Below are 24,689 nucleotides of genomic sequence, written 5' to 3'. Positions count from 1 at the left end.
TCCCGTAAGCTTGAATTTCGGAATGTGTGTAAGGGCCTTGCGTTCACAGTAAGATTTAGCCAGCAATTATTATCTCCTATATTGTTTAACATCATGTTAATCATAGAACCAGCACATAACTTTTCTTGAGGAAATATATCTGTCTCATGTCGACGATATGGATAGTGAATCTAATATTTAAACAGTAACATAAACAATATTTAATCATGTTTGCTTTTGATCATTATGTTGTCTCCATGACTGCTGCATCTTTCTTTTGTATTGCCCTTTTTCTGTTACTTCTGTTCTGGGCTAATGGATTGCTTACCTTCTGTTGATGACTGGTTATAAATTCCTCTATGCATATTTGTAATGGGACATACATTGCCACGCTAAAGCTTGTGGCTCCCCTGCAGCCTCTGCTCTTAGATTTGGGAATTTAAAAAACCTCTAGAGGCTAGATTTGAATTTAATCTGTGTCTCGGGTGAGCATCCATCCCACGTTGTGTCCCCCCTCAATCGTGTCCACATTTGCTTCTAGTTTATTTCATACAAGTTGATGCCGACCAACCCAGTAAGGCAGCTTCAAGTTTGAATATACAGTTTAGAGCTTGCCGCACTAACAGCTTTTCAGAGCGCCGTGCTGTCACTGGAACCCAGCCTATCTTTGCACGGTGTTTAGTCACTCCAGTCCGTGTCTAGGTTCTGGGTGTATGTCATTGTTTGTACGTCTTTTTGGCTTTTAACATCTCAAGAACACATGTCCAGCGCATGATATTTTCAGCTACAGTGCGTGCATTGAGGTCAATTTTAGCCTAAATATCCACGAGCCATGCATGCTTTCTTTTTTCTTTGCCAAGATCATGGGGCACAGAAGGAGACGTGTCTGTTGAGGTAATCTGTGCTTTGGGAGGATTGGTAACTGATTAGGTAACGGGACTTGGTAGAATCATTCTTTTGCTTTTCAACCGAGAATGCAATTGGTAGAGAGTATATGGATTTTTAGAATGTGTTAATAATGCTTCTCACGAGAAGAAACTGATTTATCAGAGGATTAACATATAACACATCCCCATGGTCACTGCTGTGGAACTTTCATGTATCGTCCGGCTGCTTAAGGGCAAGAGGATTTCTGAATTCCGTTGACCTTTGCCCCAACGTCGCTAGTATCAAAACACCCTTGAAACTTCTGTGAGATCAAAAAAATGTAAAGTGCAGAATTATACTTAAATGCAAAATAAAGCAAATTTTAAAAAAAAAACCCTATCTCAAGAGTTAAGAAACCAATGCACAGACTGGACAGGGCAAGCCACCAAACCATCTCCTTGTTTGCTCCAAAAACCAATTCAAATTCAATCCGGCCCATGATCCAAGGGACATAGTAAATCCAAGCCACCAGGAACAGGCATTACACCTTGGATTGGATTGGTTTATTGTCATGTGTACCAAGCTATAGTGGAAAGTATTGTTCTGCATGCAACTCGAACAGATCATTCTGTACATGAAAATAAAATTGATAATCGGGTTAGTACGGTTATAGGAGATGTAAGAAGAGGATTCCGTGTGAGAGAGCTCGCAGAGAGCCTCCACACTCCAGCGCCATCTTGAGGAATATCCTGACCTTAGCCAAAAGGCCAAGAAGCGTAAATCGGCAAATTGAATATAACAAAACCAAACCAAAATGGCAACAGTATTTCAAGCTCATTCGGTGACAAATCCACACATTTAATAAATAGTGTTGAAAGCCAAGGAGTGACATTTTGATGCAGTGCTTGTAATGTTATGTATAATGCCAGTATAGTAAAGGGTTAATATCTGAATCTGTGTGTAAATCAAACTCTAGAGGGCGTCACTAATTCACTGTATATAAGACAGCACCTCTAGGAATTCTGGGAGAAGCCAAAGATAAGCTGAAGAGAACATGAAGAGAGCAGAGCGAAAGTTGAATAGAGAAATATAGCACAAGGTCAAGTCATAGTGTAGTTTATTAGTTAGATAGAATATTGAATACTGTACTGCAGATTCAGTATCATTAGTTTATTATCTGTAACTCAGTAGAGTGTGTGAACTTTATTTTAGTTTAGTAGTGTAAAATAAATTAGTTTTGATTCAATCTTCTTATTTGCATATTCTTTGTCAACATTACTTATCTGGCTGTCTTGAAAGAAAAGGTAAGGAATATAACAGTGCTGAGCTTACATTGCCGAAGAATCTGAAAGTAAGACTGGATGCACACTTTCAAGGCGATAATGCTACTAATCTTTTCTCTTCATCTCTGTTCCTATACTTGGTGTCCAAATGAGCCTTTTATGCAGGTCAATAAAATGTCTTTATTTGTATGTATACAAATAGATTCTGACCTTTCTGCTCCTGGAGCATTGCCTTTTCTGGATACTGACTGAAAGTTGGAGTTGGGTGTAGATGACATTAACAAAGGATTAGCATGTGTCACAGAAGCAGTTTTCCATTTTAATTTGGTTAAAACACAGCTCACTAAATCAGCGTTCAGAGATTAGTTTGTGGAGTACGAGTAAACCAAGAATGAAGCAGATGGGAAATGCATTTTATTTTTGTTTCTAAAAGAAAGGCCAAGAAAGAGCTCCACCTGATTTTCCAGCATTTTCAAAGCCATCAAAGTGCTTGGTCAGCTCCTCTATTCTTGAAGTGGAGTGCTGAATGTTTACTCGGGGAATCCTCACTGCATGGACAAAGAGAGGTTTCCAACCCCAAACTATTATTACACTAATGCCAAAATCGCAACTCTGTACAAAATACATTTTCATGTTCCTTCCAAGCTCACGTTTTCTTGGCACATGTGCTTACCCATCTCACAGGAAGGTCAAAGGTGAATATTCCTCTGCTCTTCTCCATCTTTTCTTAAGCCTCGAGGTTTGTGTCACAGTGGTCTTAGATTCTGAGGTAGGATGATAGTCAATGATTTCAACTTTCCAACTGGACCTCCTTAATTTCCAACGTTCTTGGTGATTTTTAACTTGAGAAGGACAAAGTCTTCCCCCTAAATTCGTGGATGGGCATGGAACTAATACTGCCCTCACTATGTTTCCCAGAAAAGACAGCAGGAGCCTAGAAAGCAGCATTAGCACTACAAAGAAACTTGGCCTGAAAAGAAAACTTGTGATGTTCTGGAGGGGTGCCTTATGCATGTCATCCTTTTCCACGTTGTGATTCAGAAGCAACCTCCTTCCTATATGCTGCAAGTAGCTTCAAAGCTTGATAAGCCCTCTTATTAAATTAAATTTACAACACCGAATTTTGCATGCCGGTGAGACATCGGGGTACAATTTAAAAACTAATTTCACAGTCTATATCTGGGGCAGCACGGTAGCATTGTGGATAGCACAATCGCGTCACAGCTCCAGAGTCCCAAGTTCGATTCCGGCTTGGGTCATTGTCTGTGCGGAGTCTGCACGCCCTCCCCGTGTTTGCGTGGGTTTCCTCCGGGTGCTCCGGTTTCCTCCCACAGTCCAAAGATGTGCAGGTTAGGTCGATTGGCCATGATAAATTGCCCTCAGTGTCCAAAATTGCCCTTAGTGTTGGGTGGGGTTACTGGGTTATGGGGATCGGGTGGAGGTGTTGACCTTGGGTAGAGTGCTCTTTCCAAGAGCCGGTGCAGACTCGATGGGCCGAATGGCCTCCTGCACTGCAAAATTCTATGATCTATGATCCTTCAATAGTCCTGTATTTTCTTTAACTATTTATCCAAATTTCCCTTTAAAAGAACCAACAATTTCTGCCTCAAACACTCGATGCTCCACAAATCCTCTAAATAAATTTCTTCTCGTAAAGTTCCTCACTTTTAATGATTTTAAATTAGTGATCGCTTGAGAAAAAAATCTCTATTTTATTCTATGAAACTCTTGATAATTGTAAACCATTTACTGGAATGGCTCTTGATCTACCCTTACGTATATTGCCATCTTTTGTTTTCCCTTCTGTAATAACCACAGTAGCACAATTGGATAGCACTGTGACTTCACAGTGCCAGGGTCCCAGGTTCGATTCCCCGCTGGGTCACTGTCTGTGCGGAGTCTGCACATTCTCCCCATGTCTGCATGGGTTTCCTCCGGGTACTCCGGTTTCCTCCCACAGTCCAAAGACATGCAGGTTAAGTGGATTGGCCATGATAAAATTGACCTTCGTGACCAAAAAGGTTAGGAGTGGTTATTGGGTTATGGGGATAGAGTGGAACTGAGGGCTTAAGTGGGTCGGTGCAGACTCGATGGGCTGAATGGCCTCCTTCTGCACTGTATGTTCTATCTTCTAAATATATTCTCGGATATCTGCATTGAATAGCCTTTGCACACTGCCCATTCTGTTAATTAATCTACTCTGAGAAAAATGGGAAGAAATAGGGCAATGGTAATCGATTGAAACACCTGAGGATTGTATTCTATATTTCCTGCAAACTAAAACAAGTTAATATTTATCTAACAGAATGTCATTAATCTTATCAAATGAACAGCTTATTCTTTAACGTCTCAGAAACAATTAAGTACTTTCTTCCTCATTAAGTCCATGGCTTCTTTTAATGCCACTTTTAAACATCATGGCAGGCTTTTTATTCATAAGGGCACCAATATAAATTATGAAACATTTTTTGGCAATGTTTAATTTATGGATTGTTTTCAAGTGCAGGAAAAATTGATGTTCCATGTACTTAAAAAGTACAGAATAAAATGAATTATTTTGCTATAATGTGCATCTTTTGCAACTTTGAGTAATATATGAGCTTGGCGGTTTCTGTGTGCATCAATCTCATTAGAATATGCTGAAATTTACAAGTGACGCAAGTCAGCATACTCCATCAAGGCTGAAGGAAAACTATATTTCCCTTTAAACGTGACAATTAAAGTTTCAGTTCATTCACCATTATTCATGTTCATTAGTTATGGCTTAAGAACGTTAAGTTGTCATGCAACTAATACAGATGGCATAAAAAACTTTTTTTTAAACTTTTTTTTAAATTTTAGAGTATCCAATTATTTATTTTTTCAGTTAAGGGGCAATTTAGTGTGGCCAATCCACCAACACTGCACATCTTTGGGTTGTGGGGGTGAAGCCCACGCAGTCATGGGGAGAATGTGCAAACTCCACACGGACAGTGACTTTAAAAAACAATCCTTTATAAAGAAACAGAAAATATACAATGTGCCTCAGTGGGGATGTGTATATTCAACAATAGAAAACACGAAAAAATTGCAGTTTAAACACCAAGGAAAATATCTCATCTCCTTTTGCACCTGAGAATCTAATTGTAATTGGAAGACTGCCACTTGGCAAACGCAATTGCAACAAATTCTTCTGTAAGGCTCTAGAACTTGATTGGGACTCGTGTGGAAATGCATTTGGGCCGAGGAATCAATAAATAATCAGAAAAGATCAAAGTGGTTTAAGCATGACTCACCTGCTGAAAACTCCAGAATCATTGAGTTCATTCAAGTGACTTGTGGCCTGATTGCATGTGTGCACCTTGCCAGATCAGTGCGTGAAATTACAGGTTGTCATTTCTTGCGGGATTGTCAGCAATATATCTGTCTTTTTATATTTCCCCAGCTATCAAGTTAAAACTCTCAGTTTTAACAATTTGTATTCTCTTTCCATGCATTTTATTCTCTCTCATTTATTCCTCTCCTTTGGGTCCTCAGAAACTTCTGATCCAAGGTGAGCAGATACTCTGCTCATATAACTCAGTTTTTGACCTGCCTGCCAGGAAAAGCACACAGGCAGTTGAAAGTAATCCATCTTTTGACTTGGGCAGAGGGTGAAACGCCGGGCCATGTCTTGGTACTTTTACATGGATATTTCATTTTAATTTCCGAACCATTTTAATAAAATTGGCAAATAAATTGTAGATTTTATAATGTAACCAAATTTCATTCATGGGATCAAGGTGTCGTGTGCTGTGCCATCCCTAATTGCCCTTTAGGTGAGAGGCTTGCAAGGTCATTTCAGAGGGCATTGCATTCAACAGTCTACCACATTGCTATGGGCCCACATTAGGCCAGACCAGGTAAGGATTTCCTTCCTAAAGGACGTGACAACCAGACAAGTTTTTTTTTTTAACCACAGTCGTCAATGGTTTCATGGTTATTACTAGACTTTTAGTTCCAGATTTATATTGGCAATTTATATCAAATTTCACCACCCGCTGTGGTGGCACTCAGACCCATGTTGCTTGTTATGCTCTCCTTAATTTGCTCTGTTTTAATTATGCTAGTTCAAGAGTCGCCAGGTATCCTTTCGATACCGGCACAAGGTTCAAAACCGAATACTGATCAGACTCCATACACTAGTAAGTTTGAAATCAATGCACGTTTATTTACGCACACAGTCAATTATACACATGCACAAACTCTGCTCACTAAACTATCACTACTACTAAAAGCCTATACTTGGCTTTGGGTGCCCACTCAGTCAGAGGAACAATGGCCGTTGTCCAGTTCTGAGGCTGCTGGCATCGAACTGGTATAGAATAGTAGCTAGGAGCGCCTATCTCGTAGCGTGCGTTGACTTCGGATTTGCTTGGCGGGTCTCTCGTCGCTGAGAGCCAAGGCCAAGGTGAAGAAGAAGAAATCGATCTGTCTTGGGGGCTCCTCTTTATACCCCAAAGGGGCTTTGCGCCCTTTTGGGCGGGCCTTGAACTTGGCTCCAATTAATTGGACCATATCCTAATCATCTGTATTGATTTTCTCCAATAAAGGGGTGGCTGCCTGATCGCTGGGCGGGCCCTAGGTGACTGTTGGCTTGCCTTTGTTTTCGTCTCCACTGGCGCCGGGGAGTCTGCTCTGGTATCGTTTGCTTAAATGTTTCTCCTTTGTCCCTGGAGATAGCTCATTAGTATTCTATTGGCTGGTAGTATCGGTCTTGTCTGGGAGCTGCAAACTCCAATCCACAGACAAACCTTGCACCTGCTTGCTTTCTTAGCGTTGTCCAATTTTTCCCTTCATTCTCTGCAAGTGTACATTTTGTAGCCACCAGGTGGCTACACCCAGCACCTAGGATTACCAGTCCATTGACAATAGCATTATGCCACCCACGATATTCAATTTTAATATGACCTCGTACATCTAAATTATAAGAGAGTTCAACAAAAATAAAATGCACGTTCATCATCTTCTGGAAGCAAAAAGAGAGGGGTTTATCTTTATCTGGAGGCCTTGTGTATTAATCTATCTTTTCTCATACGGGGATGTTGATGGATTTATGTTCCAGTATTTTCTGCCTTCATTTCACATTTCCAGCAGTTCATTTATTTTAAATTAAATCATCAAACTGTTTCATCAGTTTATCTGGGATTTTTACAATTTTAATATGACTCCAAAATCTTCTCTTCACAAAAAGAAATCCATCCACAAACCGATATTGCAGGGAATCAAAATGAATCAACATGCTTTTGTTCAATTCCCATCGAGACCGACCCATGTTTTAAATTGGATGGACATGGACCAGTTGTCTTTCGTTAATTAGTATCAAGGAACATACTTTACATTTAATTGAGCACCACCATGTTTGATGAAGGTTTTTCGTCATGGGGTACGGTAGCACAATGGTTAGCACTGTTGCTTCACAGCTCCAGAGTCCCAGGTTCGATTCCCGGCTTGGGTAACTGTCTGTGCGGAGTCTTACACGTTCTTCTCATGTCTTTGTGGGTTTCCTCCGGGTGCTCCGGTTTCCTCCCTGAAAGATGTGCTGTTAGATAATTTGGACATTCTGAATTCACCTTCCGTGTACCCGAACAGGCGCTGGAGTGTGGCGACTAGGGGCTTTTCATAGTAACTTCATTGCAGTGTTAATGGAAGCCTACTTGTGATAATAAAGATTATTATTATAAGTGAGTGACATTAGCACATCACTGTACTCACCTGTCCATTAAACTTGCAAGTGCAGCAAAACCATTTCGCTTACATGGGATAAAAAGTTGTTTCTTTTCATTTTTAGTCAGCTCAGTAAAATTAATTCAAAAATAGTAACATCAGGGGTGGCACGGTGGCGCAATGGTTTGCACTGCTGCCTCACAACACCGAGGTCCCAGGTTCGATCCTGGCCCTGGGTCACTGTCCGTGTGGAGTTTGCACATTCTCCCTCTGTCTGCGTGAGTCTCACCCCCACAACCCAAAGATGTGCAGGGTAGGTAGATTGGCCACGCTAAATTGCCCCGTAATTTGAAAGAATTGGCCCTTAATTAGACACCTTAAATTAAAAAAATAAATAAATAAAAATAGTAACCTTCTTGTGTATATGACTTTCCTTCACACAAAGACCATCTTTGCTTCAAGATCTACTGGAATGGTGCCAGCAGGGACTGTAGAAATGAGGGTTCTAATCCTTCGAACAGAGAAGGTTGCAGAGAGTTTTGATAAATGGGTTCAACATCATGGGTGATTTTGAAATGGCGAGTAAGGCGGAGCTGCTTCCAGTGGCTTAAGGACTGATAATTGGAGAACACCATTAAACACAATTGGCACAAGCACCAGAGGCGACATTGGAAAATATTTCTATTAACACAGCAAGTTGTTGTGACCTGAAGGAATGTTGCAAGTTGATTCAGTGACAACTTTCAGAAAGGAATTGGGTAAATAATTGAAGCGAAAAATCAACCACCGGGCTACTGGGGAAAGATCAGGGGCTAATATCATGGGCAGCACGGTAGCACAAGTGGCTAGCACTGTGGCTTCACAGCGCCAGGATCCCAGGTTCGATTCCCGGTTTGGGTCAACGTCTGTGCATGGTCTGCATGTTCTCCCTGTGTCTGCGAGGGTTTCCTCCGGGTGCTCCGGTTTCTTTGCACAGGCCAAAGACGTGTAGGTTAGGTGGATTGGTCATGCTAAATTGCCCTTCGTGTCCAAAAAGGATAGGAGAGGTTATTGGGTTACATGGATAGGGTGGAAGTGGGGGCTTAAGTGGGTTGGTGCAGACTCGATGGGCTGAATGGCCTCCTTCTGCACTGAATGTTCTAAGCAATTGAAATCTCTCTCAAAGAATCAGCATAGACATGTTGGGCTGAATGCTTTGGCTCTGCGCTGTGTAATTCTATGATCCACTGCCCTGTGATTTATGTGAGAAACTATATAATAACAAAGACCATTTTCAACACTTTAAGGCCGTTAAAATAATAGTTACAATAAAACTTTTATTTTTGAGTGGTGGGTATATTTTATTACTAGTCATTTGCCAGTACTCTATCATGTAACGGATCATATCCGGTTGACTTACTGGAGAGATGATTCCAATTGTAATGTCTAAGATCACAGGTCAAAGGATGATGGATCCTCATGGCTAATTTTATTTCCTTGCAGTGAAAGGTTCTTTGTAAAACTGAATAAGAATGGATTGCCGAAATTTCCAGAGAAAATGGAAAGGCAATGCACACTGTTTGTTGTAAGTATAAAATTTACAGTAAAACTTTTATTACATTACTGGTTCGCAACTAACAGGACAGATATTCATCTGGTTCAGCATCTTTCAATTGTTAATTTAACGTGTCTGCAGTTTATACCATCTCCCGCCTGTAGCCCTTGAAAATGCTATTTATTCTGATACTTCACCTTCTGCTTGAGTGGAGAGCTTGTTCTGTGATCCATGATGCTCTGAACTTTAAGAGGAAAGTTAATTTTTATGTCTGTGATTTGTATATAAAATGTATCTTTGTGGAAAAGTGAGTTCCGAATAGCTAAATCCAGGCCATTAGCCATGGACGTCAAGTAATGATTAGCCCCCCCTCCCAAAAAAAAAGAAAATTGCATGTTACATGAGACTGAAAATTACTTGCTTTAAAATAGCAACTACTTTACCAAGTAGTGTAACTAGTCCTTAGCCTACAAAGGTACATAGACATATTTCATGCTACCCTTGAATCATTAGTTCACAGATAATATTCTGAATTAAAAAGATAAACTATAAAAATAAAGCATTTTGTATAGATTTGTCATGGAGGAGATAACTTTCAGTACATTTAGTACATTTTTTATCTTATGAGATGCATTGCAGTTTAATTAACTTCTTGAAGTATTGACACAAACCCTGGAAGTTTGTGTTCGAGCCAACAAATATGTGTGTTTACTTTATTACAGATCGACAATATTAGATTTGGCATCTCTGTGATAATGCTTTCTTCCCCATGTCCCAAATAATTCTCGCACCAGAGGTCAAAGAAATCTTGTGCCCAATTTCAGGAAAAAGTCAGAGGGAATTCTCTCTCAACTCTTGAGGCAATTCAGCAAACTTCAGGAGGCCATGTTGTCTATTACATATCATTAGATGCAATTAACACCCCCCTCCCCCCATTTCTTGCCACTGATCATGATGATCACAGGAAGCCCTTTAAAGGGCTTTATCTAAGGCCATAAAAGACCATCTCCATTGGGTTGACCTTAAAGATTACAAACCTCCTTTCTTACTGAATGTATGTGCTCAACTATCACCCTCTTAAAGTTTTGGAATATCCTTTAGCACCCTGGCTTGCTTGGATCGACTATGCCAAATGTTTACTGCCCGCTGAAAAGAGAGTTGAGTAGCAATTTGTCAGCTAGCAAGTGCAGGCATGATGTGGCAAAAACACATCCAGAGAGTTCAGCCAGAGACTTGCCCAAAATTGTCCCTTCTCCATGTCTCATCCTCTTCACTGTCCATGTCTGCCTCATCCATGTTCTCCTACAAAAACCCCTGCCCTTCTCTCCCATCTCCCCCTTGCTCTGCTTCTTTGCCGTTGGCCCCCGCTCCCTGCCTCATTGTCCTCCCCCTTGCCCTCCTTTTTCTCACTTCCTGCATTCCTGTCACCTAAAGAAGGGAAAGAAAGTTAGCCGTCGAACATCACCTTGTCATGTTCATGCACGAGATAGTTTGTACTTAACTTGATATAAAACATAAGAACAGCAATGATGGGGGGGGACGGGGACGTGAGGAGAGGGGCACAGTGGTTAGCTTCACAGCTCCAGGGTCCCAGGTTCGATTCCGGCCTCGGGTGACTGCCTGTGTGGAGTCTGCACGTTCTCCCCGTGTCTGCGTGGGTTTCCTCCGGGTGCTCCGGTTTCCTCCCACAGTCCAAAGATGTGCAGATTAGGTGGATTGGCCATGATAAATTGCCCCTTAGTGTCCAAAAAAACTTGGGTGGGGTTCCTGGGTTACGGGGATAGGGTGGAGGTGTGGGCCTAAATAGGATGCTTTTTCCAAGAGCCTGTGCAGACTCGATGGGCCGAATAGCCTCCTTCTGCACCGTAAATCTATGATGCTTTTAACTTTTAAAATAATACAGCTTCCTATACTGAAATAGATATGCGATCAGTTTCACTGGTTGATAGTTTACCCCATCCTTCCACTAGTTGGTGAATCACAAGATACCTATTGTAAGCCTTGAAGTAAATTGCCACCCCAGCCACAAATATTGTCCAGCTCAAGGAAAGCAGAAGCGACTGAGATGTTTTTTTTTTAAAAATAATTCCGTTTCATTCACTCAAGAAAAATGTTCCAAGTTTCTATTTCACAGTTTCAGAAACATTGACCAGAAAGGTCAATTCAGCCAAATGATCAATTTGTTTTAAACCCTCAGTATAAAGCTGAGAAGACCCAAATGAGTGAGTAATTCAGTAAAACGTTGTAAAATGTTCTTCAAATCTGCTCTGATTTTCCTGTGTCATTTTCAGGATTTGGGGAGCAGCGACCTCAGGAAGGACATATATATTACTGTTCACATTATAAGACTGGGTAAAGTCATTTTTTTGAAATTGAACAAATTGTAATTTTTTCAAACTTTTTTTTTTCCCCCTGACTGCTTTTGTGGCAAAAAGTGACTGCATGTTTCTCTGATATGATCCCATAGGTCGAATGGCAGCAGGAGAGAAGAAAAACACCTGCAGCACCCAATATCGGCGGCCGTTTGGTTGTGCAGTCCTGAGCATTGCAGACTTGCTGCAATCTGAGAGGGATTCCAAAGAGGACTACATGCTTAAAGTCTACATGTACAGTAACATTTCTCTCTCTCTCTTCAGTCTTCTTTACTGAATGATGAGGTTGGGTGAGCATGGCTGCCTCACAGTGTCCGGGGCCCGGGTTCGATTCCGGTCTTGTGTGACTGTGTGGAGTTTTGTACGTTCTCCCCGTGTCTGCGTGGGTTTCCTCCGGGTGCTCCGGTTTCCTCCCATGGTCCAAAGACGTGCAGGTTAGGTGGATTGGCCATGATCAATGCATGGGGCTACAGGGATAGGATGAGGGAGTGGGCCAAGGTAGGGTGCACTTTGAGAGGATCAGTGCAGGCTCAATGGGCTGCTGTACTATGATTCATGACCTGAGATTCCCATCTTTAAAAGTTTCTTAAATAATTGGTGTTCTTTTGGGTTCTTGTCCAAATGACCTGGACAGGTGTGGCTCATAATTGGCCCCTAACTGCTTGTAGGAGAAAATTAAATTGCATTGTTTTTTAAAAAGGCAACCTGCAGAGTTTCGGCAAGTTCATGCTCAATATCCACTAACAGCACTGCAATGTTAAGCTGCAAGTCTAGGGAAATAGCTCAGTGAGATACTTTCTGCTTATGAGTTACTTCGCAAACAGCAGCATAATCTATGCCTCAAATTACTTGCGCTGAAGTGAAAGCAAATAGAATTGACTATGAATTTTAATGTATACGGCTGTCTGTACCGTATCCTCTTACAGGATTAACCTTGCGAAGCCATCATTCAGTTGTAGTTTGTTACTTGGATTTGATTGTTGGTGAATTTTCAGAGAAGTGTGCATTGAGGCATGGTGAGATTTGCTCCAAGCGAATCTAAGGCAGAACGCAATTTGGAAATGCTACAAATACACAAATCAATTATCCAGCAGAATTTGACAGAACGGTGGGTTTGGTGGCCTATGCTGCTTCTGTGAGCTGGGAGTGACTACACTTGACATCGAGCAGCATTTGACCGAGTATGGCATTAAGGAGCCCGAGCAAAACTGGAGTCAATGGAAGTCAGTGGCGAAACCGTCCACTGATTGCAGTTTATACCTGACACAAAAGAAGATGGTTGTGGTGGTGAGAGGTCAATCATCACCGTTCCAGGACATCACTGCAGGAGTTCCTCAGGCCCAAGGCCCAACCATCTTCAGCTGCTTCATCAATAACTTCTTTCCATCAGAAGGTCAGGAGTGGGGATGTTTACTGATAACTGCATATGTTCAGCACCATTAAGACTCCTTAGATACTGGATACAAGCAAGACCTTGACTTGGGCTGACAAGTGACAAGTAACATTTTTGCCACACAAGTGCCAGGCAATGACCACTCCCAACAAGAGATAATTTAACCATTGACATTCATTGATAATATCGTCACTGACTCCCCCACTATCAACATCCTGGGGCTTACCATTGACCAGAAACTGAACTGGACTTGCCATATTAATACTGTGGCTACAAGAAGAGGACAGAGGCTAGGAATCCTGTAGTGAGTACCACGCCTCCCGATTCCCCAAAGCCTGTCCACCATCTACAAGGCACATGTCAGGTGTATGATGGAGTACTCTTCATTTGCCTGCATGAGTTCGACATCTGGGACAAAGCAGACTGTTTGGTACCCATTCCGCAAACACTCCCTCCACTGTTCACTACCGAACAGGATGTGTATCATCTACACTGCAGGAACTCACCAAGGGTCCTTAGGCAGCTCCTTCCAAATCCACAATCATTAGCATCTAGAAGGACGAGGGCAGCAGATACCTGGGAACGCCACCACCTGGAGGTTCTCCTCCACGTCAATCAAGGCATCCCCTCAGGCACATGAGCCTTGCACTGCCCAGCTGCTGAGGAACAATCTACAATGATGCAGCAGACATCTAAAAGATGATTTGATATGCACTTCTGTCTTGCAAACATTTTTGACTAATTTTAAATAAATTTACATTTAAATTATTACAGAAAAGATTTAGATTTATTGTTTTGTTTAAAAAGATTTTGCACAGCTTTCAATGCTTCGTACTACTTTGGGATTGATTTCCTCATCATAGTGATGTTTAGCTTTCGAGAGGTTGAAACAATAATATAGAATATTTGTTTAGACTTAACATTTCTACCTCAAATTCTGTTGCAAGAAAACAATTGTGTAACTTATAAAACTATGCACTATACTTCATGATTGACTCCCTTCAATACAGAGTTATCTGTGCTGACTCACCATCCTTATTACGAATTATGTGTTGCTGTTATAACAAGGTGTAGATTTCTCCGCTTGTGTCTGCAGATATTAAAATCAACCACTTTGCAGTAGTTGACTCCTGTTGAGTCACCCTGATGGGGATTTACTGCATCTTTCTGCTCATCTACTTTTACACTAATGTTTTCTGTCTGATTGTTATCGCACCGAATAAATGTTCAATTGTTGGTTTAAATCTTGCCTGTTCTCCTTCATATTCTTATCGCCACAATGTAGGGGAGGAAGTGGCGTTGCGGTATTGTCACTTAATTAATAATCCAGAGACCCAGAGTAATGCTCTGGGTACCCGGGTTCGAATCCCACTGTGGCAGATGGTGGAATTTGAATTCATTAAAAATCTGGAATTAAAAATCTAATAGTGACAATGAAACCATTGTCGATTCTCGGGGAAAAAAACCACCTGGTTCACTTTAGGCAAGGCAATCTGTCATTCTTACCTGATCGGGCCTACATGTGACTCCTGACCCACAGCAGTGTGGTTGAATCTTGTGACCTCCGGGATGGACAATAAATGCTGATCCGGCAAGCGACGCCCACATCCCAAGGAAAAAAAAAAATGGTTGCAGACTTCCTGATTTCTGCTGCTCTGGCCTCTGGGCACTTGCCTGGCAAGTCACCACCCATGTGTCTGAGGGACATGCTGGGATCGTTCAGTTTCATTGGCACCTTGCCTGTGACTTCACGGGTGAATGCTTATTGCAGATCGAATGTTGTGGGGTGTGGCAAACCCTTATCTGGGGCATATTTTAGGATAACCGCCTGCCTATCTATACACTAGAAGATTGTTTTATGCTCTTAATGGTAATTTGCATTCTTGCCCAGTTCCCCCACATGCATGATTGCACCTTTCCTTAATTAAGTAATTGGTGATGCAAAATGGTCTCATCAGCTATAGTTTCAGTGGACAACCCTGACTTTTAAGATTCATCTACCTATTTGTTTTACCAGCTGGATCAATCATGAATGGTAGAGTGGCGAAGGACAAAGACATTGTGACATTGTGACAAACACATTTCCTGATGCAGTTTGTTACATTTTTTCAAATTTTTTTTTTTTACAGTATTCAATTTTTTTTTCCAATTCAGGGGCAATTTAATGTTGCCAATCCACCTGCCCTGCACTTCTTTTGGGTTGTGGGGGTGAAACCCATGCAAACACGGAGGAGAATGTGTAAACTCCACACAGACAGTGATCCAGAGCCAGGGTTGAACCTGGGACCTCGGCGCCCTGAGGCAACCATGCTAACCACTTGCACTGCACTTTGTTACCATGCAGGATCTAAGTTGGGCATTGCCACGAATAAGCACGTTGAAAGAGTATTATTAACCCTTCTTGTTGATGAAAGTGATGGATCTCTCAAATGGAGCCTTTCACAAAACATCAGTCCTATCGAGGACAAACCTGCCCCCTGAGGAAGCCAGCTTTTGGAAATGGATCTATACTTTTGCTGTTTAGGAAATATGGTAATTAATGAAGTCTGATGTCCTGCAGACAATGGCAGCTATCACCTGTTAACTGTAATTCCTCACAGTTCCTTGGCTGATCTTCGCCCAGGGCCTGAGATATGAAGTACAGTCATAGAAATTGTCCTCGGCATCATTGCCGCTGACGACGCCCTACAGAAGGTGAACTGCAGCTCCAGGTATTCCAGAAAGGATTTCTGAGTCGGCCAGTTAAATCATTGTTGCAGTGTAGTCTACGCATGCACAGATCTTTCAACAGTACGTTGAGTGAGAGGGTGGGTCGCTAGATCAGTTCAGTCTCTAGTTTCTCCCCTTGCTTCTTCTCCAGATAACCCATAATGAGAAAGAAGGGGGATGTGCCATGGATTGGCCTTTTCAAAGCTCCTAATGCAGAGAAAGAGGTGGAGGTCCTAATGGTAATTGCCTTGAAACACCAACAGATCCAAGATGGTGGAACTAGCAAGAAACACCTGCCAAAACTGGGTGGGGGTGGCCGGGGGGGGGGGGGGGGGCAGGGGGGTGGGGCAGGGGTGGGGCAGGGGTGGGGGGGGGGGTGGGGTGGGGGGGGGCGCGTCTGCCAAAATTGGGGGGAGAAACTAAGCAATTCCCAAGATGGCTATGGCGAGGTCAGGTCGCTCTCCTGGATGGATGATAAAAGGGGAAAAAATTCACATCAGTCCAAGTCACCAAACTGCTATTCTCTGGTCTAAGTGGCTGTGTCCAGTAAATGAGCGATCAGCTAATGGTGGGCCGAGTAGCAAGAACCAGCTTATCAGATTAGCTGAGTCCACCAGGGACGATGCACATGTCCCAGTAAATAATGGTAAAGCATGAGAAATGGCAAAACTCAGTTATTCCATAATTTCCTGGAGTGTGCTGTACAAATGAAAGCACACACTGTTAATGTGTTATTAATATGCCACAGGTTTCCAACATTTTTGGCTCAACCTTTGTTAAAAGATTAGTCACAGCCAATCTTTTACTACTCTTTACTGTTATGTATTTCCAGCAGCTAGTGTTTTTTTTTGTTTCCAATATGCAGAATCGGCATTTAAGACATGCAGAAAAACATTAGTGGGCATTAATTCAAAGTTCTGAACAGTTAAGCAGAGTTTTACGGGTTTGCACTGCTATTTGTTAAATCCCCAGGACTCATGAAAAATGTGCTGTTCTTTTCAGAGCTCACCAAAAAAGTTCATTTTTTTTAAACAAATGAGTGAAGAGGCCTATCGCAGTTGTGATAAGTCAAGCTGGGTGTTGTGTATCATTTCCTCCTTGTGAATTCTGTTTAGCTGATGCAGAGAACAGATGTAACTAGTCAGTGCTGAGTTCCTTCCAGATGGAGCACAATTGCAGTTCAGTAGTTAAAGATGCATTGTGACCTTGATGGTCCCCATTACTTGAGTGGATACGCCCCGTTGGGGTGGCATACTGGTTAGCACTGCTATCTCACAGCACCAGGGACCTGGGTTCGATTCCCGCCTTGGGCCACTGTCTGTGCGCAGACTGCACCTTCTCCCAGAGTCTGTGGGTTTTCTCCGGGTGCGCCGGTTTCCTTCCACAGTCCAAAGATGTGCAGGTTAGATAGATTGGCCTTGCTAAACAAATTCCGCTCGTGATGTGCAGGTTATGGAGATGGGACAGGGGGGTGAGCCTAGGTATGGCCCTCTTTCAGCAGGTCGGTGGAGACTTCATGGGCTCAATGGCCTCTTACTGTATTGGGATTCTGTGCAGAAGTAAACAACACTGTTTTTCAAACTTTTTAATTCTCATTTGGCACCTTTTCAGAAACAAAAGCTTACTCTTACTTTGTAAATGAAATTAATTTTCCTAATGAATGATAAATTATGTGGAATGTTTAAACGTGCTGTTGGGGGATGGATGGGGCGGAGTTTCAATAAAAGTTGTGAACTATATCCAAGAATTGAGGGAGAACTAATTGAGCTAGCCTTTCAGTAGAACTATTGAATCAGCCCTCCAGTGCAGCAAACTTTATTCTTCTAATTTAGCGACAGAGCAGAAAACCAATGAAAGGGAAGAAGAATTTCAGGCTACGTAACCATAATTAAAAAATTAAATACAAAATACTTAATTTTCAGCGATGATTGTGAAGGAATCCAGCTGTTTACTTACAATGTAAGCAAATTGTACCAGTCACAGGGGTTTTGGCAGAACTTGCTTCATTATTTTTTTTTATTTAAAAAAATAAATTTAGAGTACCCAATTCATTTTTTCCAATTAAGGGGCAATTTAGCGTGGCCAATCCACCTATCCTGCAAATCTTTTGGGTTGTGGGGTTGAAACCCAAGCAAACATGGGGAGAATGTGCAAACTCCACATGGACAGTGACCCAGAGCCAGGATCGAACCTGGGACTGCGGCACCGTGAGGCAGCAGTGCTAACCACTGTGCCACCGTGCTGCCTGAGATTGTTTCATTAATGACCAGAATCCCACTGAAGCACATTATTAGGGCAGCTTCATTTTGGTTTGCTTATATTTTGCATGTTTGTTAGTGCAATTAAAATTCTATTGTTTTTAAACTAGCTGGTCATGTATAGGTATAGATAAATACACTTAACATGGGCAGCACGGTAGCATAGTGGTTAGCACAGTTGCTTCACAGCTCCAGGGTCCAAGGTTTGATTCTCGGCTGGGACACTGTCTGTGTGGAGTCTGCACATTCTCCCTGCGTGTGAGTGGGCTTCCTCCGGGTGCTCTGGTTTCCTCCCACAGTCCAAAGACAGTCCAAAGCGGGTTAGGTAGATTGACCATGCTAAATTGCCCTTAGTGTTCAAAAAAAAATGTTAAGTGGGGGTTACTGGGTTACAGATATGGGGTAGATATGTGGGCTTCAGTGGGGTGCTCTTTGTAAGAGCCATTGCAGACTCGATGGGCCGAGTGGCCTCCTTCTGCACTGTAAATTCTATGAAGGCTGGTGTCACTGTACCCTCCCCTACCGGGTTAAGGAGATGGTTTGTCACTGACCCCAAAGGACATTATCTAATCCCAGCCACTATCATGGCCGGCTGGTTAAGTATGTGTCCAGTATCTTTAAACAATTTTAGATGTTTACAAACAGCTTTTTCGGAATCCCTTTTGAACCCGTACATTTCATTTGATTCCAGGTGCAATACCGAAAGTGAATGGTACCAAATACATGAAAATATTATCAAGAAGCTAAACGCACGGTACAATCTGACAAGTTCAAATGCCGGTGAGTGGAACATTGTTAATGTTTTGTGCCACGCTCCGGTTTTTCCATCCCTTTCTTTAGGAATACATAGTGACATGCTAAATGCCCATACCATTGGGAGCATTCCCAATAGAACTACATGGCATAAGTAGAACTGAGATACGTTCCGGGTTCACGTCGAAACCTGCATAGAAACTGTAGAAGACAAATTAATTTTGTTTTGCAATACTCCCTCAGAAAGGGATGTAACCACCAACTTTCAGATTTAGTTCCAGATCAAAATGTTATGAAGTAGTAATTCCACAGTATTGCCCCAACAAAATACATCAAGTGACTGTACTTGGTGCAAGTAAGTATGCAGCTCTTATGCAAATAAGCTCTCACTCGGTAGCTTTCAAAAGAAAATACACATAACCTCTCAGTTGGACTGGACAGCACCTTCCAAACCTACACGCTTCAATAGTAAATAATAATAATTATTGTCACAAGTAGGCTGACAGTAACATTGCAATGATATTACTGCGAAAATCCCCTAGTCGCCACAGTCCGTCGCCTGTTCAGGTACACTGAGGGAGAATTCAGAATGTCCAATTCACCTAACAAGCTCGTCTTTCGGTACTTGTGGGAAACTGGAGCACCCGGAAGAAACCCACGCAGACACGGGGAGAATGTGCAGACTCTGCACAGACGATGACCCAAGCCGGGAGTCGAACCCGAGTCCCTGGTGCTGTGGAGCAGCAGTGCTAACCACTGTGCTACCGTGATGGTCCAGAAGGTCAAGGGCAGCAAATGCATGGGGGCAGCTCCACCTGCAGGTTCCCCATGCCATCTGATTTGGAGCGATATCTATTGTTCCTTTAGTATCGCTGGGTCAAAATCCCAGGACCCCCTCCCTAACGGCGCTGAGAATGTACCTACATCACATGGACTGCATTGTTGCTCACTGGCATCTCCCTGGCGCGGGGGGGGGGGGGGGGGTTTGAATGCTGAACTTTTCAGCAATGTCCACATCCCAAAAATAAATAATAATGATTGATCCCAGAACAGAACTGACAGAGTGGAAGCTTTTCCTGCTGCATAAAATATCGCTTGATGTCGACACTGGTTCCCTAATTTAGAAAATCGCAAAGAGCGAGTTATGTTCTTCAGCTAATTGATCAGAAAACCCAACAAAGGATACATTTTTCTGAAGTATTTCTGCAACATGAGCAGAATAAAGATCTTTAATGGGTAAAAGGAGACATTTTGTGTTGAATGTTTTTTTTCTTTTTATAAATTTAAAGTACCCAATTCATTTTTTCCAATTTTGGGGCAATTTAGCGTGGCCAATCCACCTAAACTGCACATTTTTGGGTTGTGGGGGCAAAACCCACGCAAACACGGGGAGAATGTGCAAACTCCACACGGACAGTGACCCAGAGCCGGGATCGAACCTGGGACCTTGGCGCCGTGAGGCGACAGTGCTAACCCACTGTGCCACCGTGTTGCCCTTGTGTTGAATGTTGAAGAACAAATAGGATTAGCACAGAGCGAAGGGAGGAACGGCAGCAGCAACTCCCTCCTGCACTGTATTTAAAAAATGGCTGGGGATTTGTTGGAGTGTGTAATTAACAAGTGAATGCCGGACTAAATTCTGTTCTGCTTCTTGCTATAAATTCAGTATTCAGCAATTGGCACGTTTGGCTATCTGTTATAGTTCAGTAATTAAAAACAAGCGATTTACTTTGTGTTTGGAGTTTAACATCCATGAAATGGTAACATGGTGTATTTGGTATTGACAATATAAAGCAGCAGAAACAGAACGCACAAAGGGTGCCATGGTAACAATTTAGAAAACTGTCACTTGTTCTCAAAGGGGAAGGGATCTGCCCAATGTTGTGCATTCAGCAATGATGATGCCCCTGCTTCGGGCCTTTTCGAAAGAACATAAAACTGTTTTGAACAAACAAAAAACCCTCCACTGGTGATGGAATGTTTATAATGATGAAAATTATGGCGATTGGTCTTTATTGGGCCTTGCTCTTTTAATAATGTTGCCTCTACTTTTATGCGCACAGAATTAAAATTCAAAATTTTCTGAAGATTTCAATTTTTCAGTCAACACATTTCTAGTTTTACGATATTGACAATTTGAAACTGAATCTTTTGTCCTAAAATCATAGAATGACGCTAGGCAGAAGGAGACTGTTCGGTCCATGTCTGTGATGGCTCATCGAGCTTTCTGACGAGTCTCGCACCCTTCCACTTTCCCCTGGCCCAGCATTTTTCAGTTTCAGGTATTTGTCCAACTCCCTTTTGAGAGTTGTTATTCAACCTGCTTCCACCACCCATTTGGGCAGTGCATTCCAGGTCATGACTTAAATAAAAATTCTCAATTCTGCTTTATTGATCACTTTAAAATCTGTCCTCTGATATCTGCCTGTTCTGCGACTGGAAATACATTCACTTATTTACTCTAGCAAAACCCTACAAGAATATTTTCTCCATCAAACCTTCTCTTCTTTTTCTTTGCTGTAACGAGAACAACAGCAGTTGCTCTGGACCCTCCACAATAACATCCTGGGGTGGGGGAGGGGCTAGGAATCCTGCAGGGAGTAATTCCTCTCCTGACTCCCCAAAGTCAGGAGTGTGTTTGAATACTTCCCAACTTGCCTGGATGAGCGCAGCTCCAACAACATCAAGAAGCTCAATGCCATCCAGGACAAAGCAGCTCCGCTTGATTGGGATCCCATCCACAAACATTCACTCCCTCCACCACTGACACACAGTGGCAGCCCTATGTACCATCTACAAGATGCATTGCAGCAACTCACCGAGGCTTGTTCTACAGCAGCTTCCAAACCCACGACTACTCCCCTCAAGAAGCACAAGGGCTGCAGACACATGGAAATACGATCACCAGGAAGCTCCCTTCCAAACCACGCCACCCCAACACTGAAATATATCGCCATTCTGTCACTACTGTTGGGTCAAAATCCTGGAACTCCCGCCCCTAATAGCACTGTGGGATGTGCCTATACCTCAGGGACTGCAGCTGTGCAAGAAGGCAACTCTCTACCACCTTCTGAAGGGTAACTAGAGATGGGCAATAAATGCTGCCCTAACCACCGATGCCCACATTCCGTAAATTAATTTAAACAAAAAATAGATTTTCGATGGTCAAGGGAGCCGATCGTTATGGGGGACTGACCAGAATGGGGAGTTGAGGCCACATTCAGATCTTATTGAATGGCCTGTTCCTGCCTTCTAATAATTCTGGACTTAGATTTGAGAGTAACTTAAAAACTTCCTGAGTATTCTGTGGCCCTCTTGAATTATACTAGGTTCCCACATAATAAAGTTTGGCTTATACTTCAGAACATGAATGTGTACACTTTTGTTTCAATGCCCCCCCCCCAATTTCAACTCTTCCCTAGCTCCGCAAAAACCTTGCTTTACACTGTTATCATTGGATGTTGAATTTCTGAAATACTAACTGAGCTGTCGTCTTCACCTACACCCTCCTTATTAAAACTTTTTCATAATTGTCTCGCCTGACAGGGTCCCATACTGCCATCCTTGCCTAGCTGTGCTGGCTATGGTGCCTTAGTCAATAGTCTTTTATGCTTTTGTTTTTAAACCCCTTTATGACCTCGCCTGGCTCAATCTCCACCATCCCCTCCAGCGACATGTCCATGCTTGAGCTCCATGCTGCCCAGACCAGGCTGGCTGCCCAGACCAGGCTGGCTGCCCAGACCAGGCTGGCTCCCCGCGTGGAAAAATCAGTTGTCCAGATTTGAATGGGAATTGGAACAGGTCCAAATTGTGCTACTCCCAGTCAGTCTTCAGTGTTTTCAGCGTCGCAATTTGCAGGTGCTATTTCAGCAGTTTTATGTTTTTCCTCGAAAGCTTGTTCCCTCTGTCCCTCCATTTTGCTGCATCCTTCTCTATTTTCAGAAGTCCATCTGCAGCCTTTATCTTGAATGTCCTTTCTGCTCCGATTATGAATTCAATTCCTGTTTTGCCGCCATCTTAAAAAGTACTTTATGAATGTGAGGAATGCTGCAGAAAAAAAAACACTTGTAAATTTTGTTGTCACAAAAAATTGTAAATTTAATTTAACTCTTCTGAAGAGAGATGGTCACGCCAATGGTAAGCACCAAATGAAATGAAACTCTAGGGGAAAGATACAGTTGATACTCTTTGAAGAAAAATGACAGAAACTTCATCTTTACAGCAATACATTGTATCTTCATCACAGCCATGTGAGATGATAAAATGGATTGTACACAAGGTACACAGGGCCCTGTACTAAAGCTATTCCCCCATCCTGTGCGCAAATAATGTTGCTTTATAAGGTCTATAAATTACACAAAACAAACACTGGCTAAAATATTGAAACCAGGTCAAATTCTTTTCAAATAGTTTCAATCTGCTCTTTTCAGTTTCTGGATGTGTGTCAAACCTGACAATATTTCTGTATCTCTTTGGAAATATAATCTTTCAGGTATTCATTTCCCATAAACGGTTTCATCGCATTTTAAAAAAAAAGCTCCATACACCTTTACATTGCTATGCAATTATTATTGTTTGATTTATCATAAATGAAGTAGGGAAAGTCATTAATTGTTTTATAGTTTGATTTGCCATATGGTGAGGGAACAATTGCTGCTGTCCTCTGCTATTCTCCCTGTTGGAGACCAGCATGGAAGCTGCTTTCAAGCTGAGCCCACTTCGTTGATTCCCGGAAGCTAAAACATTGAACATTTGGCTTATTTGGCATCAATATCTTTTGGCATGAGGCAAGATGGAGCAACCCTGTGATTTTGGAGCTGACTTTACATTTCCTGTTATGTACGTGCATATGAGTTTCTCATTGCATGAGTCGGCATTATGCGACAATCTTGAGACCAGGAGTAGCTACAGTTTAGCTTTAATACTATCCACTAATTTGAAGTGGCATTTCAAGCACTAGCGAAACGGTGAACATTTTGACCAGGATTCAGTGTGTGTACTGATTCTGTTGAACTGTGGTGATTGGGCCAATTTGGAAGACAGTTACAGTAATGGTAATCGTGATGTGGAGATGCCAGCGTTGGACTGGGGCGAGCACAGTGAGAAGTCTTACAACACCAGGTTAAAGTCCAACAGGTTTGTTTCGAATCACTGGCTTTCGGAGCACTCACCTGAGGAAGGAGCAGTGCTCCGAAAGCTAGTGTATCGAAACAAACCTTTTGGACTTTAACCTGGTGTTGTAAGACTTCTTACAGTCATGGTAATGTCACTGGTCTAGTAATCCAGGCTAATACTGTGGGGAATGGGTTCAAGACCTACATGATAGCTGGTGGAATTTGATTTCAATTAATAACTCTGGAATTGAAAGCTAGTTTCACTGATGGTGACCATGAAGGTATCACAGCTTGTTCTTAAAAACCCATCTGGGTTACTACTGTCCTTTGGGGAAGGAAATCTGCTGTGCTTATCTGGTCTGGCGGATATGTGACCTCCAGACCCACTGCCCTCTGAAATGGTTTAGCAAGTCACTACGTTCAAGGGCAATTCAAGATGTGCAACAAATGCTGACTTTTATGATGCTTACATCCATGAAAGAGCAAGAAAAAACTACAAATCATACATGAAGGCAAATCCTCCATTCTCATCCTTGTTAAAGTTGATGTGGTCCTGGCCTTGTATTTGGAGGGTCCAGGCTTCATTGTCATTCTTATGAAGGAATAATACCAGTTCACTATAGATTTCATGCTTTGGCATTACTTAGGAACATAGTGGTGGCACAGTGGTAATGTCGCTGGACGAGTAATCCAGTAACCCTGGCTTATTCTCTGGGGACTTGGGTTCAATTCCCATTATGGC

General features: G+C 42.3%; 1 protein-coding gene across 5 annotated transcripts in view; it reads left to right on the top strand.

Annotated features, from left to right (window-relative positions):
• Positions 1-24,689, top strand: part of dock4 (dedicator of cytokinesis 4) — a 440,672-nt gene that overhangs the window by 187,380 nt on the left and 228,603 nt on the right. For all 5 annotated transcript variants that reach the window (XM_038780165.1, XM_038780167.1, XM_038780164.1 and 2 more), the window contains exons 9-12: positions 9,297-9,378; positions 11,640-11,700; positions 11,816-11,954; positions 18,772-18,860. In XM_038780165.1, coding sequence (XP_038636093.1) covers positions 9,297-9,378; positions 11,640-11,700; positions 11,816-11,954; positions 18,772-18,860 — 371 coding nt within the window. The remainder of the gene's footprint in view (positions 1-9,296; positions 9,379-11,639; positions 11,701-11,815; positions 11,955-18,771; positions 18,861-24,689) is intronic.

Source organism: Scyliorhinus canicula, chromosome 20 (genome assembly GCF_902713615.1).
Source record: "Scyliorhinus canicula chromosome 20, sScyCan1.1, whole genome shotgun sequence".
In the NCBI taxonomy this organism is placed as follows: Eukaryota; Metazoa; Chordata; class Chondrichthyes; order Carcharhiniformes; family Scyliorhinidae; genus Scyliorhinus; species Scyliorhinus canicula.
The sequence above is the reverse complement of the archived record's forward strand: the minus strand, read 5'-3'. Positions and strand labels throughout refer to the sequence as shown.